This window comes from Pezoporus flaviventris, unplaced genomic scaffold, assembly GCF_033815535.1.
Source record: "Pezoporus flaviventris isolate CSIRO_AGI_PZ_B2104156 unplaced genomic scaffold, CSIRO_AGI_Pfla_v1 ptg000036l, whole genome shotgun sequence".
NCBI lineage: Eukaryota > Metazoa > Chordata > Aves > Psittaciformes > Psittacidae > Pezoporus > Pezoporus flaviventris.
Genome location: NW_026892584.1, coordinates 38,285,210 through 38,308,956, shown reverse-complemented (window position 1 = coordinate 38,308,956; position 23,747 = coordinate 38,285,210). Strand labels below are relative to the sequence as shown.

At 44.3% G+C, this 23,747-nt stretch overlaps 1 protein-coding gene across 2 annotated transcripts in view; it reads left to right on the top strand.

Annotated features, from left to right (window-relative positions):
- Positions 1 to 23,747, top strand: part of CCDC85C (coiled-coil domain containing 85C) — a 106,878-nt gene that overhangs the window by 70,842 nt on the left and 12,289 nt on the right. Inside the window, exon 3 of one of the 2 annotated variants that reach the window (XM_061464007.1) lies at positions 12,933 to 13,034. In XM_061464007.1, the coding sequence (XP_061319991.1) occupies positions 12,933 to 13,034 (102 nt within the window). Of the gene's footprint in view, positions 1 to 12,929; positions 13,035 to 23,747 lie in introns of both variants that reach the window. The other variant, XM_061464006.1, reaches the window with a different exon arrangement.

Below are 23,747 nucleotides of genomic sequence, written 5' to 3'. Positions count from 1 at the left end.
TTTCAAAAAGCCCAGCTTTGAACAGAGCAGATATATTGGGGTGGTGAGACTCAGCATAACTGGATGTTTGACAGTAAGGTCCTGGTACATCTTTCAGCGAAAATTTCAGGTCCCCTGGTCCAGATCAGAAATACAAAAAGCTCTTCCCTGGGGAGTGGACAACCCTTGGGATTTATGAGGAACATGAGATTATTTAATTAAAATCACCAAATAGGCTTCATTATTACCAGCACTTCACAGCATTTCAGCGTCTCCCTGCTAGCTGATGGGGATTTAGAGTATCCTTGGAAGATCTTCAGAGCATCCCTGGAAGGTTTTGAAAACTGCAGTTAGTCTTATTTTTAAGACACTGCATGCTTAGCCTGAATTAAAAGAAGGCTGCAGCTGTACAGGTAGTAAAATAACAGTAAATAAGTCCTGTAAACATTGCTATTAAAACAGAGCTGAGGGTTTTGAACTGGCAACTTCCATGGCAAGGGCTTCTACAGGCTGCCTCAATTCTTCTTAGGCAAATGTGAATTTGGCGCAACATGCACTCAGCAGGCAGTTTCTAGCATATTGTTCTGAAAACGAGGGGGAAAAACTGAACCCCAGGATTGAAGAGAACCTGAGACTCGTTAGTACTGCAAAGAACAAAGATGTAAATGCATTCAGCAGAGAGCTTGATCTCTTTCTGAAGAGCAGAGGACAGAGGAGAGAGGAATTGCCCACAGTGTGCTGGCTGGCTCCAGGAGAGTCAGAGTGCAATTTCCTCCCTTGTTTTATTGTCACTTTTGTGCCAACTCTGCCATTAGCAGCTCCTGCTTGTGGAGCTGCCTTTCTGCTCTCAGAGCTGCTACCGGGTCTTAACATTTGGGCCTCTCTTTGAATTGCGGCTACAGGGTTTTGTTGCGAGGCCATTGCTTGTGCCAGGAGTGTTGCACATTCCACACAAAGTGGAACGAAATTACAAACTGTCTTATTTCCCCAAAGTCTACCTACTGTTTGTGTGTGAGGAAGATAAGTATAATTGCTTTAATTTAAGGTCTCACAAGGGAAATGTGATTTTTTTGTAATAGGAAGCAACTCAGACAGACATGAAAGCTTTCCAGTGTGTTTGGTCTCCATTTAAATTCAGAGTACTGAAGAGGACATGCCCTAGGTTACCTTATTACCGGTTTTATGTGCTTTTTAAATGTTTTGCTGCATATTGATTTTAACTAATCAAAATGGAGATACATATTTGGGGACCAAGCCAAATATTTCTTTAAAATCAATGGTAATTCTTTCTGTAGGACTCCATTCATTTTGAGTATATGTCATGCAGAACCAGATTTTCATGAGGCCTTTCATGAGACCACTCTCCAAACTTTGTTTTAGGCCTGTAATTGCATTGCATTTTGCTTACATGTGTAAATGCAATAGATGTTAACAGAATCCACCTTCCACAGCTTCCTTAGCTGTGACAGTACTATGTCCCAAGTGTGTTTCATTTCACCTCCTTCTTATATGGTTTAAAATGACAAGACTGATCTGACCAATTTGCTATCAAATAAACAGACCTGAGATTTTAGTATACAATATGAATTTATTGAATAAAATGTGGTTGTTCCCCCCCCCCCCCCCCAATATGAGATATACAGTTTTATAAGAGCAGTTCAAAGAGGTTTCAGACTTGCATCCAAAATGCTTTCAAGCCCTTTAAGATAGTAGAATTCCTTCTCTTGACTTTGGACATCAGAATCTTGGGCTGCTACCTACCAAAATAAATACTGTCTTGGTATTCACCTCCTATCAGTGGTAGCAGCCTGTCTAAAAAGCAGGATCAATGACAGAAATGAGCTTCTGCAACTTGTTATGAAAGCTGGGTGGTGTAGTCTGTATTCTGGGGGTTGTCACCTGTGGAACCAAGGGATTTTGTGAGAACATCACCCAGAGTTCCCGAACAACCTAGGAAATGCAATTCAAGGAGTTCTGAATCCAGAAGTCAAATTACAGACAGAAACATACAGTATTGATGGAATCCTAGGAATTTGAGATTATCATATAATTTCTTTCAGTTAAGTCAAAATTTTCAAAGGGCTGAAGCTGGATTTCTGTGAAAGAGTGTGAGTGTGAGCATGAGCGATGCGCACACACAAAGCTCTGCCATGCCCCATTTGTTTCTGTCTTGGGTAAGAAAGAACATTGGGTATAATGAGGCTCAGTTTAACCTCCAGCTGTGAAATGCAGGATTAGTCATATCCTATGCTTAACCAGCTTTGTAATAACTTCACTAGATTCCACTTCTTTCTGTATGTGAAGACAGGGTCAGGGAAAAACCTCTTAACTGCTATGAAGAAGCAGCATTTTCTGTGTTTGTAACGTGTAGAGAGGTTCAAAGTACACACATTCTCCGTGATCAATCCATCTGAGAAGGACTGAAAAATGTTATAAAAGGAAATTAAACAATAGCTGTAGAGGCTTTAAACCAGATTTTTGCAAGAAGTTCAATGCCAAGGTCTAGATCAGCTCAAGAAAATCTCGGTGTCTGGTATGTGAAAACAACTTGGGGATGTAAGGGAAGGATATTAATCATTCATTGCTTTGGGGATAAAAAAAGAGAGGCTCCACCCAAAACTGGAAGTTTGTGACAAAATTTTCAGTTTTTGTTTTCATAGAATCATAGAATCGTTAGGGTTGGAAAGGACCTTAAGATCATCCAGTTCCAACCCACCTGCCATGGGCAGGGACACCTCACATTAAACCATATCACCCAAGGCCTCGTCCAGCCTGGTCTTGAACACTGCTAGGGATGGAGCATTCACAACCTCCCTGGGCAACCTATTCCAGTGCCTCACCACCCTAACAGGAAAGAATTTCCTCCTTATATCCAATCTAAACTTCCCCTGTTTAAATGTTAACCCGTTACCCCTTGTTTCACTTTCCATGAAGCCAAAAATGCAAATTAAGTCTTTGTAGGAGACTTTTAAAGAATATTCAAGCTATCTCATAAAAATTTAGACTGGCTGTAACTGATTCTTCCTGACCATTGTTGTCCTTGTTCAGTAGAGAGCTTTGAAATCTGAGTGGTCCTCCAGAAGAGGGGGACTTAGGTGTCCATCCTGCCCTGGCTGCTGCTCAAAAGAAGAGAGAGGCATACAGCAGAGCCCTTGGCCAGCTTGGTCCCAGCATTAGTTAAAACCTGCAAGGGACCTTTTCTGATTTGTGAGAATGGGAATCAGGTCTTCGCCTTCCTCATTCCCAGCTCCCTCATTTTATGGGATGTGGGAAGTGTCTTGAAGGCAGCCTCAAACGTGTTGCTGTGGATGAGCTTCTGGGAGTAGATGTGGTGGTACCCATTGGCCTCGTTCCCTGGAGTGTAGTTAACAGAAGGAAATGAATGGTGACTCCAGGAGATGGTCCAGTGAGTTTATTCATATGTATCCACATCTGTATCTACTGGTCTGGTGGAACTGGGGCAGCATTCCTTAGCTTCTTCATTGACATCCCTAATGAAGAGGTTTATTTTGGTGCTAATGAGCCATGGATCGGCTCCATTAGTCTGGGACTCTAAAACTCATTACACACAAACCACAGACCATATCAATGGTTATAGCTTTGTTTGGTTTTGTTAACTATTGAGCTGCATTTCTGTTTGGGTTATAGGCTGTGATGCTTGAAGCTCGGCTGCACCAGCCTGTATTCTCTCTTGAGCAAAGCCTGCCAGTTGTGTGATTATAATTATGTACTGCAATTTGATTTGAGCTGATTATCTGAGTCTCCCCTGAGTTACGGGATTGATCTTTCTCTGCTGATCTTAAAACAAGAGGGAAAAAATACAGATACTCTTGAATATTACCAGTGTACTGAAGTTCCCTACCTCAGTTCTACAGAGACTAGAGAGGTTTGAAACTTGCACTGCTTTTATTGCCTGTACCCCACTGAGATGCTAATAAAAATATTTTTCCAAGAGTGATCTGCTTCTTACTGACTGTCTCCTGATATTTATTAAGCTTTTTCTGCTATTAGCTGCCCTGACAATAGAGAATTTCAGTTGTCACCATTGTGACCAGGTGAAATCTGCTCCTTCAGCTCATATGAATGCAGCTCATGATATGAGGAGAAAGAGCATAGGCAGAAGTGGGGATGCTTGTTCCTGTGTTACGTTTGTGCATAGCTGGTATCCAGCTATGGCACAACATCCAGAATACATCCTTGCAGCTCCCCGTGCTGCTGTGCAAGGGCTGTGCACCTCATTCTCAGGGTTGTGCCATTTCCAATTCCACATGAACAACTGAAAATGGCTTTACTACTGAAGCTGGCTGAGGTTGTGCTCATGACCTCTGACTGAATAGTGGAAATTGGGACAATAGGTGTCTTGGCAGACCATCGTCCTTTAAAGCCTTTGTCACCGGTCTAAGGAATGATCCTTGAATGCTCTGGGTGTGCAACAGGCATATGAATGAGTGCAGAGGAATTTAATCTCTCCTGTTACAGAAAGCTCATATTATTACATGACATGGAGGATGTTAAATAGTTTTAATCTCATCCCTTAATTTTTTTTCTTATTTGCAGAGTTCTTTCAAAATCAAAGACATTGATTTTTTTATTGCATTCTCATGTGTGTAATTTCCAGCTTGCCTGATAAATGCTGTTGAAGTTAATGGGACTCTTCACATATACTCAAAGTCAGATATGTGCTTTGCTGAGCTTATTTTTGCTTTAATATGTCTTGTAGTGATAACTGCAATTACTGAACCTTAATTCAATTATTTACTAGCTTCACACAGTGAAATTGCCCATCCCTCAACTTCCTGGTGCATGAGACCCTAAAACATGGATTAATGAGATAAGGAGGAGATCTCTGTGCGAGGTCATGTGGTGTAGGATGTTCACTGGGCACAAGACTTCCTGAAAGAGTCACTTGTGGGTGCTGCTGTGGTCAGAAGAAAACAGGGCCATTGCCTGGGTGCCCATGTGAGACATGTGCAAGGCAGGTGCTTTGCAGCATCTTCTTCACAGTATCTCGGATGTGTTTCTGCTTTGCTTTACCTGGGCAAAATATCACTGCTCTGCTGGGATTACTAAGGGTATCTCGGGTCAGGTTGTTCTTGCAGAATCGTGTATTCTGATAGTGCCATTGAGCTCTGCAGGTATGGTAAAATATCTGTAGTTGTGAAGAAAAGTAAGTTGATCATGCTTTAGCAGCTGTTTGTGGGGTCACAACGTTCTAAATGAGGATAGTAAGATGTTAATGTTTCTGTAATTAATGATGGGTTCTGCAGGACTTCATTCATTAATACCGGAAAAGGGGTTGAAGTTCAAAGGACAGTATTATCTTGTCAAGTGCTGCATGTAAGACCAGCTTATTTTAGTCATTCTGTGGTAAAGATAGAGTTATTTCTAAGATTATAAAAACTTTTTTTTCTGTGAAGTTTCTAAATGTATAATGTTCTTCTGTTCCCTTCTAGCTGGCTGACTGCAACAGCTTGCCACGAAATTTCAGTAAGGTAGAGAGCTAATACATCCACAAACAGCTTCTTGGATCTGGGGCTGCCTTTTAGTATTGCTGCTGGTTGGTCGGGGCTCTAATTGCTTGTACTTTCACATGCTAATGTTGGTGATTTCCATTTTTTAATAATCTGAATCATGTTAAATATGCCTCTAATTATTTTTTATTTCCCTCCTGTACTTGTGCAAAAGACACTGGTTAGTAATAGCTGAGTTTTGACCAACTTCAAATCAAAGCCATTTACTTACCTGAAGAAAGGTTGGTACTTTTAGCTAAATTGCTGCAGGAAATAACAGTGAAAGATTTTGAGCTAAACCTTCCATTTAATTACCCAGTTGCACAGAATGGGTTGTTGAGTGTCAAAATTGAGGCAGTTTCAATTACTGGAACAATTATGGTTTAGAAAATTGTTGCTGGTAGGTTTAAGAATTTGCATTGCAGTGACAGGCAAGTAATTCAGGTAATGGGCAGTAAAAGAGTTCATGAAGATGAAAGCAGCCTGACACAGTGGCCTGAAATAAAATCTTTCTCCTTTTTCTCTTCACAAGTACATATAATTACAAGCCAAGGTCTCAGCAGAGTTTTCCAGCTAACATCCAAGATTTAGAATATGAAGTAAGAATGACATTTCTTTTCACATAGACTTTTTTGTAAAGCCCAAATCCATGGGGATTTACATGGTCATGTTCACCCTGATATTTAAATGGCAACTAAAGGAAATCTTCTGCTTTGTAAAAGGGTGGAACAGCCACTAAAAAATGGAAATTGCTTGTCACTCTTGAGGGCTGGGTGATGGTGTGGCGTCTTTGTTTGGCCAAAGAAAATCTTCTAGGCTGGTGTCAATAAGGGTGTCTTCTATTGCCAGTATTGAGTTCTTCACAGTATGCTTTTCCATCTAGTTGCACTTCATGTTAAGATACGTAATTTCTTCTAACGTTATGTTGAATAGCAGGTATAATATTAATGCATTTAAGTGGTACAGTGTGTAATCTGTTGTCTCTTGAGCTTAGAGCCACTGGGTCTGCGTTGTAGGAAAACCAAGCTGATTATTATAAAGCCTCTAAAATGACAGTCCTCTGGGAAGTCTGCTGTCAGTGACTCATGTATGTTTGATTCTCCTTTTCATTCTGGACACATTTTTCCATTCCTTTATAAAGGGACTCCCCAGAGGTAAACAGAAGGGGGATTTCTAGGACTCCTGGCCTTCAAATTGGTGTTTGGCTTTGGTTTTGTTGTTGTTTTTTTTTTTTTTTTTAAATGGCCTGTGGACCAGGAGACAAAGCTTTCACAATGCAGGAAGTTACAGAGAGGTGAAGAGAGCATCATCTCAGGGACTCAGGCATGGTCCTCAGGTGTCACCAGCACCATTCCTGCTGCATCCTGCCATGTAGCAGAAGGATGTAGGTCTCTAGCAGCTCTTCATCACATCTGCCAAGCCTCCATGGGTACCTTGGGCACACTCAGGCAGGGTATGCCCAAGTGTAGACACCTGAATTACTCCCAGGTGACCCTGCAGCCCGTGGGGAGAAGGGAAGCTGTGACCCTTGTAAAGGCTTTAATATTTTGCATGGCACAGGGTCAAACCCATCATTTATGATTAATTTTTTTAAAGCTCTGTTTTGCCTTCAGCTGTTACAGCTTACGTGAAAGGAGAAAATAGTGTTTTCAATTAAAGGCTACTTATGTAACAACCCTGTTTTGAATGCTAATTCGTGAATTGCTTGTGTTACTTTTTTAATTTTCCTTGGTCACTTCAGTGCATAATTCAAATTGAAGTAGTTCTGGGTTGTTTACTCATCTCTTTCATGAATGCCAAGAAGTATCGTTCAAGTAAATTTCTACCTTTCTGTTCTTAATTTCTGTTAAGACTGATCCATTTTGTTACATCAAAGTATTTCAGAAATAAATCCATGTCTTCTTTTTTCTCCCTTCCAGCAGAAGTAACACCAAAGCGTAACAGAAAAGATAATTTGTCTAACTTGTCTGTAAGTTTTCAACACTTTATCTTCACAGTTGGTTCAACATGGCCACAGCACTGATCTGACTTTAGTGGACAGAAACGGATAGGAAAATAAATGTTTCTTCATAGTACTTTGACCTTAAAGTACCACAAACTATCTATCTTCTTGTGTTATTTGTGTTACTTTCAAATTGAATCACTCAGCACATCAGGTCAAAAAGTCAGAGGCCACCATTTCTTCTCCTTGCTATCAGGATAGAAAACTTTGATAGGAACAAGTGTTTGCTGATTTTTTAAAAGTGTAGTTTTGGGCTTGGTAAGCACCAAGACTTTAATTTCTATCTCAGGTATTTAAAATGGTACATTATTTTTTATGGAAAATACTTAACCACTTTCCATCCATGTTAATCACATTGCTTCTGTTTTCTAGACAGAAAAAAAGTTGGGTTTACAATCCATTTTTACTAAAAACCTGATTTGTTGGTCCTGTTCTTTTCTCACTGATAGGAATAAGCAAAACTCCCCCCCTGCCAGGAGGAGCATATCTAAGTCCATTTCTTTAATAACAGGGCTGACAAGGATCTTGGGTTTTGGTCAAAGAACAGCATCTTCCAGGGTCACTTGAAGTTCTGCCTAGTTGAAAAATAAAGCAATAAATGTCATGTTGGTATTTCTGGATAATGAGGAGCTATTGTGTCTGAGTGACCGCTGTGTAACTGCCAGCATTGGTAGTGTATAGCACAGGTTCATTCTGAAGGTGAAGCCTTGAGTCCTCAGCTTTGTTCCCATTCTCACTGGCTGGTAAAGGGAGGTGACACTGTGGCAAGTGATGCTGCGTTAGACCCTAGGGAAGGTCTTGCACTTCGGTACTGTGGTGAAAGTTAGGAGATGCTTTCTTCTTCTCTTGTTTCCTTTCCTTTTTTTTTTTGTCTGGTTTTTTTTTGTTTGTTTGTTTGTTTGGTTGGTTTGGTTTGGTTTGGTTTGGTTTGGTTTGTTTACTATTTGGGTGAAACTAGTATTTCATACAAATTCCATGTAAAAGAGCAAGAGCTACTCTGGAGTAGTCAATGGCCAGTTGTTGGCATTTGCTGAGAACAAGGGAATTTCAGGTTATGCAAGTTGTAAATTTGATCCAGTTAAGTAAAGACTGACTGTGAGTCTCCTTAGCTCTCAATTTGTATCTTTTCCTGTCACTCCCACTCTCTCTGCTTCTCATCTCAGGAAGCATTACCAGTAAAACTTCAGCCGAAACAGCACTGTCCTGTGGAGTTTTAGGTCAGATGAAAATGGTTTTGCTCATAAATTCCTTGAAACTCCAGGAATATGAAGTGATTTTACCTGAAGAGTAATTTATTACAGACATGTTGCCTACTAATTGAGATAATCTCCAACAGTGATGATGAATGGAGATGATCAGGGATTCTGTACTTCTAAAATGCCATCCTGACAAGAAAGTCAATTTGCGATCCACTAACATCTCAGTAATGAAAATTGGGTAAGGTAATAAGAGATTCCATTTTGTGAATGAATCGACAATGCAAATAACAGGATTTTTAATTTAGGTTTAAGTGGAGTAATGGCTACTCATTCTGATACATCATTAGTCATACAGCCTTTTAATGAGGGATTCGCTTTCTTTTCCTGGTTAGCTCTAACACTGATAGCAAAGCCCAGTGAATGTACAAATGTTTAGGGAGGTCTGATGAATACATGTCACTGCACAATTTTAATTTAAAATAGGAAGAAAAAGCATTATGGTGAAAAAATACACATTTGCTTTTTGTGCAAGGAAAATAAGTAGTGCAGAGCTGTGATTAGTAGGCTGTTGTGAAAAATAACTACAGTAAGATTCTGAAACAAATTCTAGAAAATATAGAAGGAAAATAGTGTTAAAGGGAATGCTAGTGAAAGGGACTGGCTTTATGGCTGACAGCAGTAGGAAAGGAGGTCCTTTGACCATCTGCAACATGGGTGTGTTACAAATAGCAGCAGATGAAGACTGTTCTTGAACTACCAAATCCACCCTGGGCTTCGAACACCTCATTCCTCTTCTGGGTAGATCTCTGTTCAGCATTTTTATTTCTTAGGTGTCCTTTTTTTTTTCCCTTTTTTTTTCCTTTTTTTGTCTTTAATTGAGAGCTTGTTTTGATATTCATTGAACAAAGTGGGAATCTTTCCATCAAATTGAATGCATTAGGTCAGATTCATAATCAGCAGTCACTGAAACAACCTAACAATAGTTTTGTCACACACAAGTGCACTGTCTTAAATGGGATTTGCGTAAGAAAAGCAATAAAACTAATCCATTATAAACACGTATTATAACTGAGTTTTGACTGTATCTGTATATTTACCAAAACAGTTTCAACCAATTAAAGCCAAATTGAAATTAATGCAGACTCTTGCTCCAGGCAGGAGCATAGGGCAGTTAAATTAAATCAGTTTAAACTAGCGTATGTTTAGCCACAGCAGTATGATGCTGTGTGTTGGTTAGACTTAGGTCTGATTGCCTTCCTGCCTTACTTACTGCCTTACGCTGCTGAGGCATTTTGACTTTCTGTGGGGACAAGCCATAGCATGGTGAAACACATGCTATGTCTCTTGCTACGGCAAGAGAAGAAGTTTCTAGGAGGCAAACAAATGTCCACCAAATCTCTTTCTCATGCCTGTTTCTACGCTCCTGGTGCCTCATAGCTTGTGACATCTTGCAAGTCTCAGTGTGGTTTGCAAAAGCCTGGGTAATCCAGGGCCTCTAAACACTGTTGAGGCAGTGCATGTCCTCCTGGAACAGAGCCTTCAAGGAGATCAGTGACCTCTGCAGTCTCTAGCACAAAGCTACAACCTCATGTTTTCAGTTTGCTGTTGTATTGTGCTTTTCCCTTGCTTATGTAAGTGCCCATTCATTACAAATGTCAGGGAAGGGTGGCTGGAATGACAAACTAAAGAAGTGGGTATCAGAATGTCAGGACCTCTCCAGGAGGTTGCTATCCCTCCGTGCACACACAATAGTGAAGAAGAGGTTGCACAAAGCAGCTGAAGTCATTTACCTGGACTAATGTAAAGCTTTCGACACTGTCCCACATGACATCCTTGTCTCTAAATTGGAGAGATACCAATTTGGTAGATGGACCACTTGGTGGATAAAGAACTGGCTGGATGGCTGCACGCAAAGAGCTGTGGTCAATGGCTCAATGTCTGGCTGGAGACCAGTAACGAGTGGTGTCCCTCAGGGATCGGTGTTGGGACCGGTCTTGCTCAACATCTTTGTCGCTGACATGGACAGTGGGATTGAGTGCGCCCTCAGCAAGTTTGCCGATGACACCGAGCTGTGTGGTTCGGTTGATATGCTGGAGGGAAGGAATGCCATCCAGAGGGAGCCTATAGGGATGCTTGGGAGGGATCTTCATTAGGGACTGTAGTGACAGGATAAGGGGTAACGGGTTAAAACTTAAACAGGGGAAGTTTAGATTGGATATAAGGAGGAAATTCTTTACTCTGAGGGTGGTGAGGCACTGGAATGGGTTGCCCAGGGAGGTTGTGAATGCTCCATCCCTGGCAGTGTTCAAGGCCAGGTTGCATGAGGCCTTGGGTGATATGATTTAGCGTAAGGTGTCCCTGCCCATGGCAGGGGGGTTGGAACTAGATGATCTTAAGGTCCTTTCCAACCCTAACTATTCTATGATTCTAAAGCAGGGCAGTAGAATTGTAACCAGCTAGGGTAAAATCCTTTCAGGATAACCTCCAAAAGCCCTACATATCACATGCCTGGGAAAATGCCAGTAAGTAAAGAGTCTTCTCATCATCTTCCTTTGTGACCCACTAAACTTTCTTTGAAAGCATGTACCTGTCAGGCATGGTGGGGGAAACTCAGTTTTGCTGCAGTCACATGTTAGCTTCAGCAAGAGTTATCTTGTTCAGATCTTTCTCTCACTCTCTGTTGTGAAATGTGAAAGAAATATAGGCCACGATCTTCTTTGACGCCACCTTGTTAATTCAAGGGAATCCTAGACATCTGATATGCTGAAATCATTCTGTATCACTTGACTCTATGTGAGACGCAACAGTTCCCAGCAGACTGGGTGATACAGGACTAGCATCCCTTTCTCCTGATGGGTTTCTTGAAAACTGCCATTTTCTTCACAGCTTGTAAAAGGAAAGTTGATAGGGTGAGTGCACCAGAATGTTTGTGAAAGTGCTGGGTCATGCTTGATGCTTTAACCTAAGAAAACAAAATTTTGAAATAAAACGAAAGCTGAACGTGTCCTAAAAAAGGCTATGGAGCTACAAGAAAATGTTTCTGACACTGGTAGAAAATGACCTATCCAGTCTAAATGCACCAATTCTTCTCTGCTATATGGGAGCAAGAAATAGAAATTAACTTTCTCTATTTCCAGAGAGCTGTGCACAGCTGCAGCCCCAAAGTCTTGGTTATGGTCAGGCCTTTGGGGTTACCAAGGGGGTTTTATATACAATTGAGCTGATTTATGAGATTTCCTGTTAACTTTTATTGCACTAATGGCTTTTCTTTGGTTCTTTTGAAGTAGAGAACATCATTTCTGCAGCAAATGCAAGTCAAAAGTCTTAATGGAGCATAAGAATCTGAAAGGTCATGATTTTATAGGTTTGAAATAGAGGACAGTGCACTGCTTGGTACTCTTAAAAACATGAAAAGTTAATGAGGATGTTTGTCGATAATGAAAAGACATAGTCATCTCCTGGACTTTTGATTTTGGCTACTTGTGCATTGGCTTTTTAAGGGTGTACTTCTATAAATGAGAAACTCTTCTGATGTCTAGGACTGGCCTGCTTCAGAATCATAGCGAGAACTAACAACATGAGGCAGAGCCTTTGTCCCAGGGAGTTTATTCAATACTCTCAACACTCAGTGCTGATTCTCCCTTTGAGCACAGACTATTGATTGCATTTGTCTGGCTTCTAGGGTCACATAGACTACCTCTGTTTATTTGGCTTTGTTTAAGACTTGTGGGTACAAGCAAATTTTAAACAAATAAATGTTCTTGTGACACACATTTTGGTAGCTTTGATGGCTCACAGTAGCACTCTCACTGCTTTCCACATGCAGATGATTGGAACAGTGTATGGTGTTTTAAAATGAAAAATCTAGAAAAGGTCTCGTGGTAGATTTCTTCTGTTGGTTTTGGTTTAATCTGAAGTCTTAAAAATATTTTTTCCATTTGCATGTTAACAAATTTTTTAATGAACATGTAGGAACTTAGCCAAAATAAAAAAGCCTCCTTGCTGTATCACTTAATGGAGCAGACCTTGAATGGTTCACCTCCAACTGCTTGCAACTGTTTTCTCCAGGTGTGGGCATGGAAAAAGCATTTTATTGTTCACTATCACTGCTGTTGCAGGGCGAAGTAATGGGAGCAGGTCGCAGGATAGAAGTAATGGAGAAAAGCAGTACAGCAGGAGTGGCAAAGCTTTCCTTCTTCTTGTTAACACAGACTGCCCTGTTTTCTGTCGTCTTTGCAGCAGTCCAGCACAGGTGACCTGAGGACTCTGAGGAAGGGGTTGTCTCCGTACCACTCTGAGTCACAGCTGTCATCACTGCCGCAGTATCAAGATGCCCTGCAAAATGTAAGAGATGTTTCCTTACCTATACACAGAGCCATGGGTTTCCTCAAAAGTGGGCATGGATGGAGGGGGGCACATGAAGGGTAGAGGGGAGCTCTCCCAGCTGAGAATTCATCCTGAAACCAGTACAGCTGTGCAGCTGAAACCTGCAGCTGTGGGGAGGATGGGGAACCCTTGGAAATACTGATCTTTGACTGAGTTTGGACCATCAGCTTCCTAGCATAGGTTTTTCAGTTAGCTAATGGTCATTGTTGTACATCTTTTAAAGCAAGGGTGAGTCTTGCTATACTTGCAGCTCCTTCTTTGTCAGTGCTTTGTATGCCTGCTGTCAAAAAGCTGGTCATGGATGAAGCAGAATATGGTTTGTCAAATGTCTGGCAGTGCATGCTCGGGGTTTCTTTAGCAATAAAGTTCTTATGACTTTAATTGCAGGTTTTTCTGTATCACGAATGAGGTTTATTTTTCCTGAGATATGCCTGCATTGCTTCTTCTCGAACAACAGAATAATCTTGATTAAAGCCTCTTGCAAAAGTTGGATACTGTGCTGCTGTGCCAGGGCTCCTCCTGCACTGGTGTGCCAGGCATGGCTGAGAAGGCAGAGGCCTGCCAGACAGCTGTCTTCCAGGTGTTCTCATGACTGCCTGAGACACTGCATTTGCTTGGTGATATTGTTTTCCAGCATGCAGGGAAAGCATGGATGCAGTCAGGGAGCCCTGCTGTGAATGGGCTGCGAGGATTGTGAACGTGAGCAGCAACCTGATGTCAGCACAGACAGGGGACCTCCCTGCCACCCTGTGTCTTCTGCTCTGTGCCCAGGGCACTGGTCAGCAGAGCTGTAGGTGCTGCAGGACTAGTTTTATGTTGGCTGCCTGCTTGGGTAAAAGCCATTCTGTAGATGCAGTGTGCCTCTTAGAGCTATAAAACAGGGGCAATAACAATTTAGGAAAGCATGCATAAATAAAACTCCACTGTGAAAGTAGGCCCCTTTCTACCCCTGCTGACCTGCAGGATGGATGGAGACCCTACAGCCAAAACAAATGGACAAAACCATGCAAATGCTATGGAAGACTGTGGCTGAATATGCCATTTTCTAACTTTGTCCCCATATATAGTCAGGAGACTTTATAGGGAGGACAGAGAGAGATGAATCTCAACGTGTTTGGCCTTGCCAGTGCTTTAGAGTTCTGGGGATTTTCCTTCACTTCCCTTGTGCTTGGCCTTCTGACCCTAGGTTGGCACAGTTTTATATTCATCTTGTGGGTCAGGCTGGGATACAGCCAGCAGCTTCCTGCAGCGGAGCTGTGCCAGGGCTTGGAGCTGGCAAGGGACTTCTCTACCTGAGCACTGGCCCTCGCAGCTCACCAGGGCTGGTGGCAGATGGTGCTGCCTGCTGGAGCCCTTCCCAGCCACTTGTCCCTGATTTCCCTCCTTCCTTAAGGAAGAGGTGGCAGCTGGCATTTATGGAGAGGTCCAGGTGCTGCGTGACATTCACCTTCATCTGTCACCCTGCTGTGTTCTGCCTTCTTTGTGGGAAGATGGTAGATTAAAACAACCAGCTCTGGATCCAAATCCGCATTATCTGGGATACTTACATAGCCATTTATCTACCTATTCCTACCAAAATCCCTTTGGTTTGTGGCTTTACATGATGTATTATTTTTGTGATGAAGAATAGCAATAACAAATTCATGCAGATGTCTTTGAATGCCTCAGGCATGTCCCGGAAAGTGGACACTAAGATATACCTGACTTTCTCTGCAGCCTTGGTTTTTTGACAGCAGGCATGAGGTTGTGAGAAATCATTCCTCTTTGTCCCTGCGCAGGCTTCACACATGTGAGTGATGAACAATTGGTGTCGGCTCCGAAGCTGTCACATCTGTTCAGGGTCTCATCATCGTCGCTGCCAGTGCAGCTTTTTGGGGAAGATCCTCAGCACATCCCTCTCTGTCACACAGGTTGCACGCAGGCACCACTCCAGCTCTCTTACGGCCCTGATGTATCTCAGTGAAACAATTTGTATCTAGTGGATCCTGGATCCTGGACACCAGTGCACGCTCAAGACATGTAATCAAAAGACACTTCAGTTGCTCTGTGCAGTGTTTAATGTGCGCATCATGCAGATGGAGGATTATAGATTTGCTCTGTGGGTCTGCAATGGTTAACAAATATCCAGTCCCAGGGGATTAGTTCTGGCCTACAGGCCCCTGGCCATTGCAGGGGAAGGTGTGACATGCATGTTTGTTAGCTTGAACTGTGAGCAGGCTGGTCAAACTCACCAGCCCTGGGAACTGCAAACCAGAGTCATCTCATGGTGTAGTAGAGGCTCCCCGTGTTGTTTGGAAAGTGAGGGTGATTCCCTTGGTCTTAGACCCTTAGTGAGGCATGAGAGGAGGTGACAACAAGCAGCTCCCTGTGGGACCTGTGATTTCCCTTGGGTAAGAAGGGCAGGCTCCAGGGCAAACTGATTGGCCCGGCTTGTTCTTTCCTATAGTCTGCGGCCTCCAGACATGTAATGGTTACTTGGGAAGATGAATGGTGTAACTCTGAACATGTCCCTTTCCTTCTTCTTCCCCTGACTTTATATGCTGAGCATGACACCACATGGTACAGAGCATCTCTTGGGTTGGTTGGGGTTAGCTGTCCTAGCTGTATCCCTTCCCAGCTCCTTGTGTACACCGAGCCACTGGCTGGTGGGGTGGTGTGAGGAGCAGACCTTTACTCTGTGTAAGCACTGCTCAGCAATAATTAAAATATCCCTGTGTTACCAACACTGTTTCCAACACAAATCCAAAACACAGCCCCATGCTAGGTACTGTGGAGTAAATGAACTCTACCCCAGCCAAAACCAGCACTCTGGGTGTCAGCAATGGAAATGGTCCCAAAGCTTCCTTGGAGGACTTATGCTTCCAGTTGCTATTTGCCAGGCTGTTGCTATTTCTTCAGTACTTTGTTTCTCCATAGTAGCTGGAACAGGTATTTTTCACCCATGTTGCATTCATGTTATACCTGCAGTGCATGTGTTTCCTTTGTGGCTGCTCCATGTGGATGTGGCAACACTTGGGGAGGAGTTACTGTGCTCAGCCCTCTGGTTTGGTACAGAAAGCTGTTGGAGGAGTAACAGGTCAGATGCATGTGTGGCTGCAGTGCATAGAGAAGGTGATGCTCAGTCTGTCCTGGAGACTCTACCAGATCAGAGCTGTTCTGGAGTTTAACAGTACCAGATGGGAGTTACTGACTTCCCATTTTGTTTGTTGTCATTGTCCAAGGAGTCTGGATTACCCAGTCATATGGTCTCACCTCTGGTTAGTGAAATTACATTTCAGTAACATTGAGGGGTCTAAGGAGAATAACGCTGGGTTTAGGTAATTGCCACTGGAGGAGGAGCCCTGCTGGTGCAGTATCGTGAATTAGGACTCACAGCCGTGCCTGCCACGGTGGAGGGACTCTTCTCTGCAAACATATGTTCCTTCTTTTCACCTCTCCATGCCTCAGTATTTCCCTTGAAGGAATTGGGTGGGAAATCACTCATTCCATAGCATGTTTTTTTCAGGCAGTTCTTTACTATTAAGCTAAATATCACTGAGTGCTCCAGGATCCTCCGGGGTGGACGCTAAGAGGTGGTGTTTAATTTTGGAACAGTATAGCATTGCTGGAGAGTTCACTTATTTCTCTGTGGGCTTTCTGCAGCTTCATTTTAACGATGAGTGAAGTCTGGAAGGTGGAGTTATCCACGCTCAGTGTCAGCTGTCGTGCTCTCACTCTGTAAAGCCACCCTACACAGTATAAAGGTTAACTTTGGTCACATGTAATGATTGCGGAGTTACTATTCTGACGTGGGGAAAATGAAACTCCCCATCCACAGCACTAAGCCCTTATTTTGTTACTAATAGTCATGTTTCAGCAATTCGTTTTCTGAGATGTAAAATCTCAGCTACTGACTTCTGGAGCATGAGGTCCCTGTAGCACAGTTAAGGCATGTTACAGAACTTGCTCCCTTTCGCCTCTTCTTGGGTGCTCTGGCTGCCTACGTAGAGACACGGGTCTCTGAAGACTTCCACATTCCTGCCTGCTGCTCCAGGCATGTCTCAGTGCCCAGGCATGGGAAGGTGGCCTGAGGGCAGCTCATGTTCCTGTGATTGGAGGTACCTTCACCTTGAGAAGCTTATAAACCAGCTGCCTGGGGAAGCAATTTATCCACATTGGCATAAAACACCATTCAGCCAGCTGTTACTACAGTTAGAGCTAGCCTGGCTGGCTTAGACTTTAAATTTACTAGCAGCCTTCATGTGACTTATAATAGGAATCCTGCCTTTTGTGGGAGTAACTGTAGAGGTTTGTAATGGAAACATTAAGATTAGCGTGGATGGAGTGTGAATGGAAAAGTGTGTGAAAACACTAGGAGGAATAGTACTAGTACAAGGGATGCAGGGATGGCCTGTGCTGATGACCAAAGACACAACTGACAGCAAGCAAATGGGTAAACACAGCAGGATGTGTGGTTTGTGTCAGGACCAAGAGGTCTGTACTGTGATAAGGCCATAGCACAGATGGCTCATCACTAGAAGACCTATTCCCTGATAATGGGAGGAAGGTTACACTGTGATGTGCCATGTACTTCCTGTCATTCCAAGAGGAAGTCTTAGATAAGGTGCCCAAAATGAGGGAGAATCAACAGGCAGCAGCTTTCTGTGGCTTTATGGTGGGTGAGTAAAGCAAGATGCTGAGATAAGGATCAGCCTGTAATAACCATTGACTCCTAAAGCATGTGAAAAATGTGTCCAAACCCCAGTTCTTTGCTATCAATGAGGAGGGATGCCAGAGCTGTCATTAGGATTTGCTGGTGTGTGTCCCTTGTCCTCTGTGTCACACACAGTAACCCTGACCACGCCACATGGCGATCTACCTTTTGGTGAATGCGTAAGCATGAGTTTGTAGGTGTGTGGGTGAGTGACACGTTAGAGGAATAAGTTTTAGGTTAAAAGAAATATCACCTTTCCCTTACTTAAGTTTTTGTACTGAGTTTGTGCTGTGGTAGTTTTCTGTGTGACCCCTTGCTGACGAGTAGGAGCTCCCAAGGGTGCGCCGGTGGGTGCAGGAGAACATATCTGTGGGTGCTGTAGGTGGTGGGTGGAAGAAGGGACATGTGCGCATCTGGGGACCAGAGCTGGGGGTCCCTGGGGAAAGCACCTGCAGATATGCCCTGCGAGGGCTGAGCAAACCTCCCTCTTCTGAGAAGACAGTGGTGATGGTGCCTGTGCTAAGCCTTTGTATACATCCCTAGGGACTGCAAGAAGTATTTCCGGAAAAAGGTGAGATTTCCATTAGGGTATTCAAAGCCATGTCTCTCAGGAGTCTGATTTAGACTACAGCCCAGGCTGGGAAGAGACAAATCTGTTTTCCTCCCTAAATCTACCCCAAACCCAGCAAGGTCCAGAGGAAAACATGAAGAAGCAGGACAAGTGTGGTTATGTCGCAGAGAGCACTCAACTGAGGGCTGCTGAGTCCCTGACTTCCTGGCACTGCCTCTTCTTGTGTTTTTCTGCAGTGCCTGTTTCATGCAGGAGGCAAGGCCTGGGAGGTGGCTCTGGCTGCCTGGCTGCAGCGCTGGCTTCTTGGGCTTCTTCACTTGATTCCCATCATGCTGTCACAACCAGTTGTGTTTCATAGCTCTGCCTTGTAGAGATACTTGGGAAAAGTACATTCCATTTTGCCAGATGGTATACATACTATTATAAAAACAAACCCAAATGTTTGTGGTCTGTAGGTGTAAAGGAAAGCTATTAGATGGGGTGGGAAGGGATGATAGGAGCATCCTTGGCTGATGCATTGGCTGTCTGCTTAGCAGAGCAGTGGTGAGGGGAGTGGTATGAGTACATGTAGTAGCTAAATCCCAGCCCCAGTGACGGTCTGATCTCTTCCTGTTGACTGGAAAGACAGTGGTCTCCATCATCTTTCATGCAAGGGCTAAGGCAGAAGAAAACACAAAAAGGTGACTTTGTGTCTCTGCCTCAGCTTCCTGCAGAGGAAGAACCAAGATGGCCCCTGCGTCAGCCTCGTGTTGGCAAGGAGATGCGGCTGTGGCCCAAGCCTGGTCTCAGATCTCACTGGGGGCCCAGAACAAGTCTACTAGTCCCTTACTCAGTCTGCCTGGGAGTAAATCTGTTCTTCTCAGGAAGGAGAACTGTATCGTCTCCTTATAGCCAACCTGACTTTTAAGATCCAGTTTGAAATGGCCAGAGACCGCTGTTCACATCGTGGTGCCCAGGAGATGCACCCAGAAGAGCCAGGGGAACCCTCTGGGCATTGGTGCCCTTGCAGAGTCACCTGGGGACCTCGGTGTGACCCCAGGGTGTCCCTGCACAGCACAGGGACCCTTCCACTGCCAGCTTGAAGCAGCCCCCAGCACCTGGGTGCAGGGATCCCCAGGCTACCTGATGCCTGTGTTATCCCTGGGACTGCTCTGTACAGCTTCAGTATTGCATCATGGCCTCTCAGTATGCCTTCAGTCCCTTCTGCACTCCCCAAGCCCGTCCTGTGCAGCACCCCAATGGTCCCCCATCTTCTCGCATCCACATGCCTCATCCCTGTGGCTGTCATTTGAGCTGAGCACTGCCAGCATGTGTCAGAGTATGACCCCAGGCCTGTTTCTCTCCTTCCAATGGTGACGGTCACAGTTCCTTTTTAGGCAGGAAGAGACAGTGATTGAGGAACACGGCAGAAGGCAGCTCCTTCCTGCCAGCGTCACTGATACCACCAGGATGCTATTAGGCAGACAAAGAGAGAAATTCAAGGCAGCCGTTTTGCTGCTGCAGCAACAGTGGCTGCAAAAGGAAAATAAAATGAAAGGTTTGTTGGGATTTGCAGCCTGGGGAGTGCTATTGTGAGGCTTCAGAGTGTATTACCCACAGCTGAGAACAAGCTGATATATTCTGGAAGGCAGCTGCCCTTCATCAGCAGTTATTAAAGTGGCTCTGAGTGGTGGGTGGCTTTTTTCCCCCATGGCAGCCAACCAGCGCAAAGTTTCGCAATACAAAGTTTGGGGATTTGATGAGCAAAAGAGGCAGTGACAAGCCATATCCATAATCTGCTCTTACTGGTGGCTGCAGGAGACAAGAAAAATTGGTCTGCTTTGAAGATCTGCTGTAGGTTCTCATGCTCACTTGTCACATGCATTTGTGTGGGGCTGGCAGTGGGGCAGGGGAGAGATAGGGCACAGCAGACCCTCCTTCTGTCCCAGACCTGGGAGGAGGTGATGGCCAGGGCAGCCAAGTTGCAAAGGGGATCTGGAGGGGCAATACACACATGTGCAGCTATTACCCCCCTGTTTGTGTGCATCCTGCAGAGGCTTTCACCTGGGCTAACCCCAAATGAGATATGCTTCAAAATCAGGAAAGTCTTAAAAATACCCACTTTTTCCTTCTGAAATCAGATGTGCTTGATGTTCCTTTATTAAAAGAACTAGCACCTCTCAGAATGCACACACTGAGAGTGCCCCTGTGAGTTTATCAGAGTTAGTGCACTTTGTGGGTACAGCATGGGCTCGTTGTGTCTGTCAGACTTCTTATTTGCTTCTACCAAGTAGTTATGGGTTGAAACTGCTCTGAATATGTCATATGTGTAATAGTGTCACAATCCAAGGGGGCAGCTGAAGCTGTCGGTGGGGCTTTTTAACAGGGCTGGAGCTGTGATGCTGAGAACAGACACCCTTTCTGTTTGTAAATAAGATCCAGTTGCAAACAATGTCCTAACTTCGTTTACTCTTTCTTGGGCAGTCACTGAAATCTTCCCTTTCCTTTGGTGCCCCAGCACAGCCCATACAGTCAGCACTGTGTCATGCCTGCCAGGGAGAAGAGCTATTCTGTTGTTGGGTATCTGTGATGTTTATGCTCAGAAAGCAATGAAGCAGTTAAGTTGTTTCTTTACTAATCAAAATGGCCATGTAAGACCCTAAATAGATACCCAGGAACACAGCAGAGGCCGTGAAGATGCGGGAGGTTGTGTCTGAGCCATACAAACAGGCTCTGCCTGGCTCCTGTGTGGACCCAGCGGTTAATGCATGGATTTGAATGTTTACATGAGCAGCTGCTCTCTATGATTAAAGGCTGCAAATTAAGTAATGCCAAAGGAGATTAGCATCTGCAATAAAGTCCCTTGAGTTGATAGGGAAGATGCTAATACAGAGCACTGATGGCTCCTGCGCTCACTCCCGCTGGTGGCCAGGACCCACATTGTGCTGGGAAGTCGGTGTGTGTCTGCAGGATCTCCCGCATGTTCCTTCTCCCGTGCCTGGTGGCAGGGTGTCAAGTGCTCACAGCTGTGAGGCAGCCTGCTGTGACTTTGGGAACACAGGTCTGAGCAGCCATGTAAGTGTGCAAGAGGGGAGTGGGTGGTTTGTTTTGAGTGGGATGCTGGCAGGCTTTCTGCGCAGTAGGCACAGAGTAACAATAAGCAAGTGTTATCATTGGTTTGGATCATCTGCCAGGCAGACTGGACACATAAGGGATTTGTGTACTCCCCAGCTCTGTTGATGGTGTCCCATGCTCAGGCATGAGAGGTCTGGCATCACCTGCAGCAGGGTGTCAAAAAGCCTGTGTTTTGCACAGTGTGGATTCCAGAGGAGCTAGTGCTGGTTGCTTCTTTGTGCATCTGGGAAATTTCCTTGCAGCCAGCAAGGAGCCCTGGGGCTGCTGCCAGGGTGCCTTCAGCTAGCCTTGTCCTGTGGGGCCATGAGACTCTTTCAGGAGCAACATGTGTGGTGGCACTGGCAGAGCTGCTGTATGCATGAGAAGATGCATCAAGGAGGAAAGGCACTTCAGAGGAAGAGAGGGGGAAACGTCAGCCCAGAGCCATGTCACGCTTCAGTGCTGCACAGCTCTGTCGCTTTGTTTCAGCCATTAACCCCCCTGCAGCTGGAAGGCAGAGGAGAATGGGAAACATGGCCCAGGCTGCGAAACAGTGAGGGGTGTGACCTGCCTTTTGTGGGGCCCAGGGGAGTTCTCAGGCTGGTGGCAACGGGAGGTATTTCTGTGTGTGTCATCTCCAGGGATGCTGCTCATCTCTGCGTGATGGGACATTTCTCTTTCTGAATGGACTGACTGTGTGAGCCTGGAGCTCGCCCTCAGTGCTGCCTGTGCTACATTTCTGATTGGGACGCCATGCTTCAGGGCTTCAGTGCGTTCCCTGTGAGGGTTTAGGTATACTTCTTCCATGCCAGAGTGGCCCCATGCTCTCAGTTATAGGTTTTGCTCCTGGTTTTCCTTCTCTGCCCCTCAATACTGCCTCTGGTTGGAGCTGCTCCAGGAACTTTATAAACTTGGAAGCCACAAGAACCGTTCATAAAGCCAAAATATGCTGGGCCGCCATTCTGCCAGCATGCCAGGGCAGGGGTTTGCAGTCAGACATGGCACCTTTCCACATTACTGCGCAGCTCTGCCACCCGTTTTCCACATGGCTGTGGGTATGTACTGCCTCCTGCTTGTCCATGAATTTAATTGTTCCTAATTTACGTAGTGGTGTCGGCACCTTTATGTGTGTAAAAGACCTGGATGTTGACAAGGTGCTAAGGAGGGGCCCAAGTATAATTCAGACCTGGGTAAGCAGGCTGCAAACAAAACCACTGAGAGATAAACAGATGTGCGTTGGAATTTCATTGTCTGACAGGACCTGCCTATAACGTAATTTTCCTTGTTCTGTCTCGGCAATAAAAACGTCACAGTGTCTGATATGACTCCATTTAGCTTTAATGTTGTCTGAGGAATGCCATTAGAAAAGTGTGGGTTATTTAATCAGGATTGAATCCTAAATGTCTGCTTGTTTTTGGAAATGGTAGACAAAAATTAATAGGACGAGAAGATGTGAAGTTCAGAAGCATTAACGTTTGCTCATATGCTCTGTGTTAGTCTGAAGCATCCGCGGTGCCCGGGCTGTGGCTGTTAGGTGAAGTCAAATCAGCAAAATATGCTCCTCTGGCTTTTGAAATTTAGTCTTTGCAGTCTTTCTGCAGATCAGGAATAGCTCTCTCAGAACGGAGGTAGCAAAGCATGTCATTAGAAGACAGAATATAATTGAGCAGAAAGAGATTGAAAACTGGTGGTAGGACTAAGGTCTCATGTCTTTCCAGGTACCCAGAGGAATCAAGGAGAAATTGTTTATCGCAATTTCTTTGTTCCTTTTTGAGATTTCCAGCCCAAAACCTCTAAAAGAGCAGACACCTGTCATCCCCAGTTAGGCTCTTTTCTTCTTGGGCTCCAAAGTGTTCCCACTGTTATTAAGAAATGTTCATAATTTAAGCCTTACTTTGCCTCTCTGGAGGTGTGTTATTATCAGGGGTTCCCAGCATGCCCTGTTACAGAAAGTCCTATTGATTTTGTTCCTCCAAACATGTAGGAATAGAGTATTGCTGGTGGTACTTGTCAGCATCTGTGCTGGACTACATCCCATGCAAGCAGAGAGAGCCAGCAAGGACTCATTAGGCAACTTGGTCTTAGACATTGGCAATGCCATGTGTGGCCTGATACAGAGCAGCATATATTCTTCAGCACCTACAGGCTGAGGCCTCTGTTCTTCATTTTTTGTGTCAGATTAAAAAGGATCATTGGCAGTATTTATGGTCTTTGGATTTTCTTTCCCATGTAAGCGCTGTTGCTTTGCTGATTGTCTTTGGGTTCTGGGCTGGAGTGATGAGTGGTGATAGCTGGATTTTATTTGTTTTCTGCT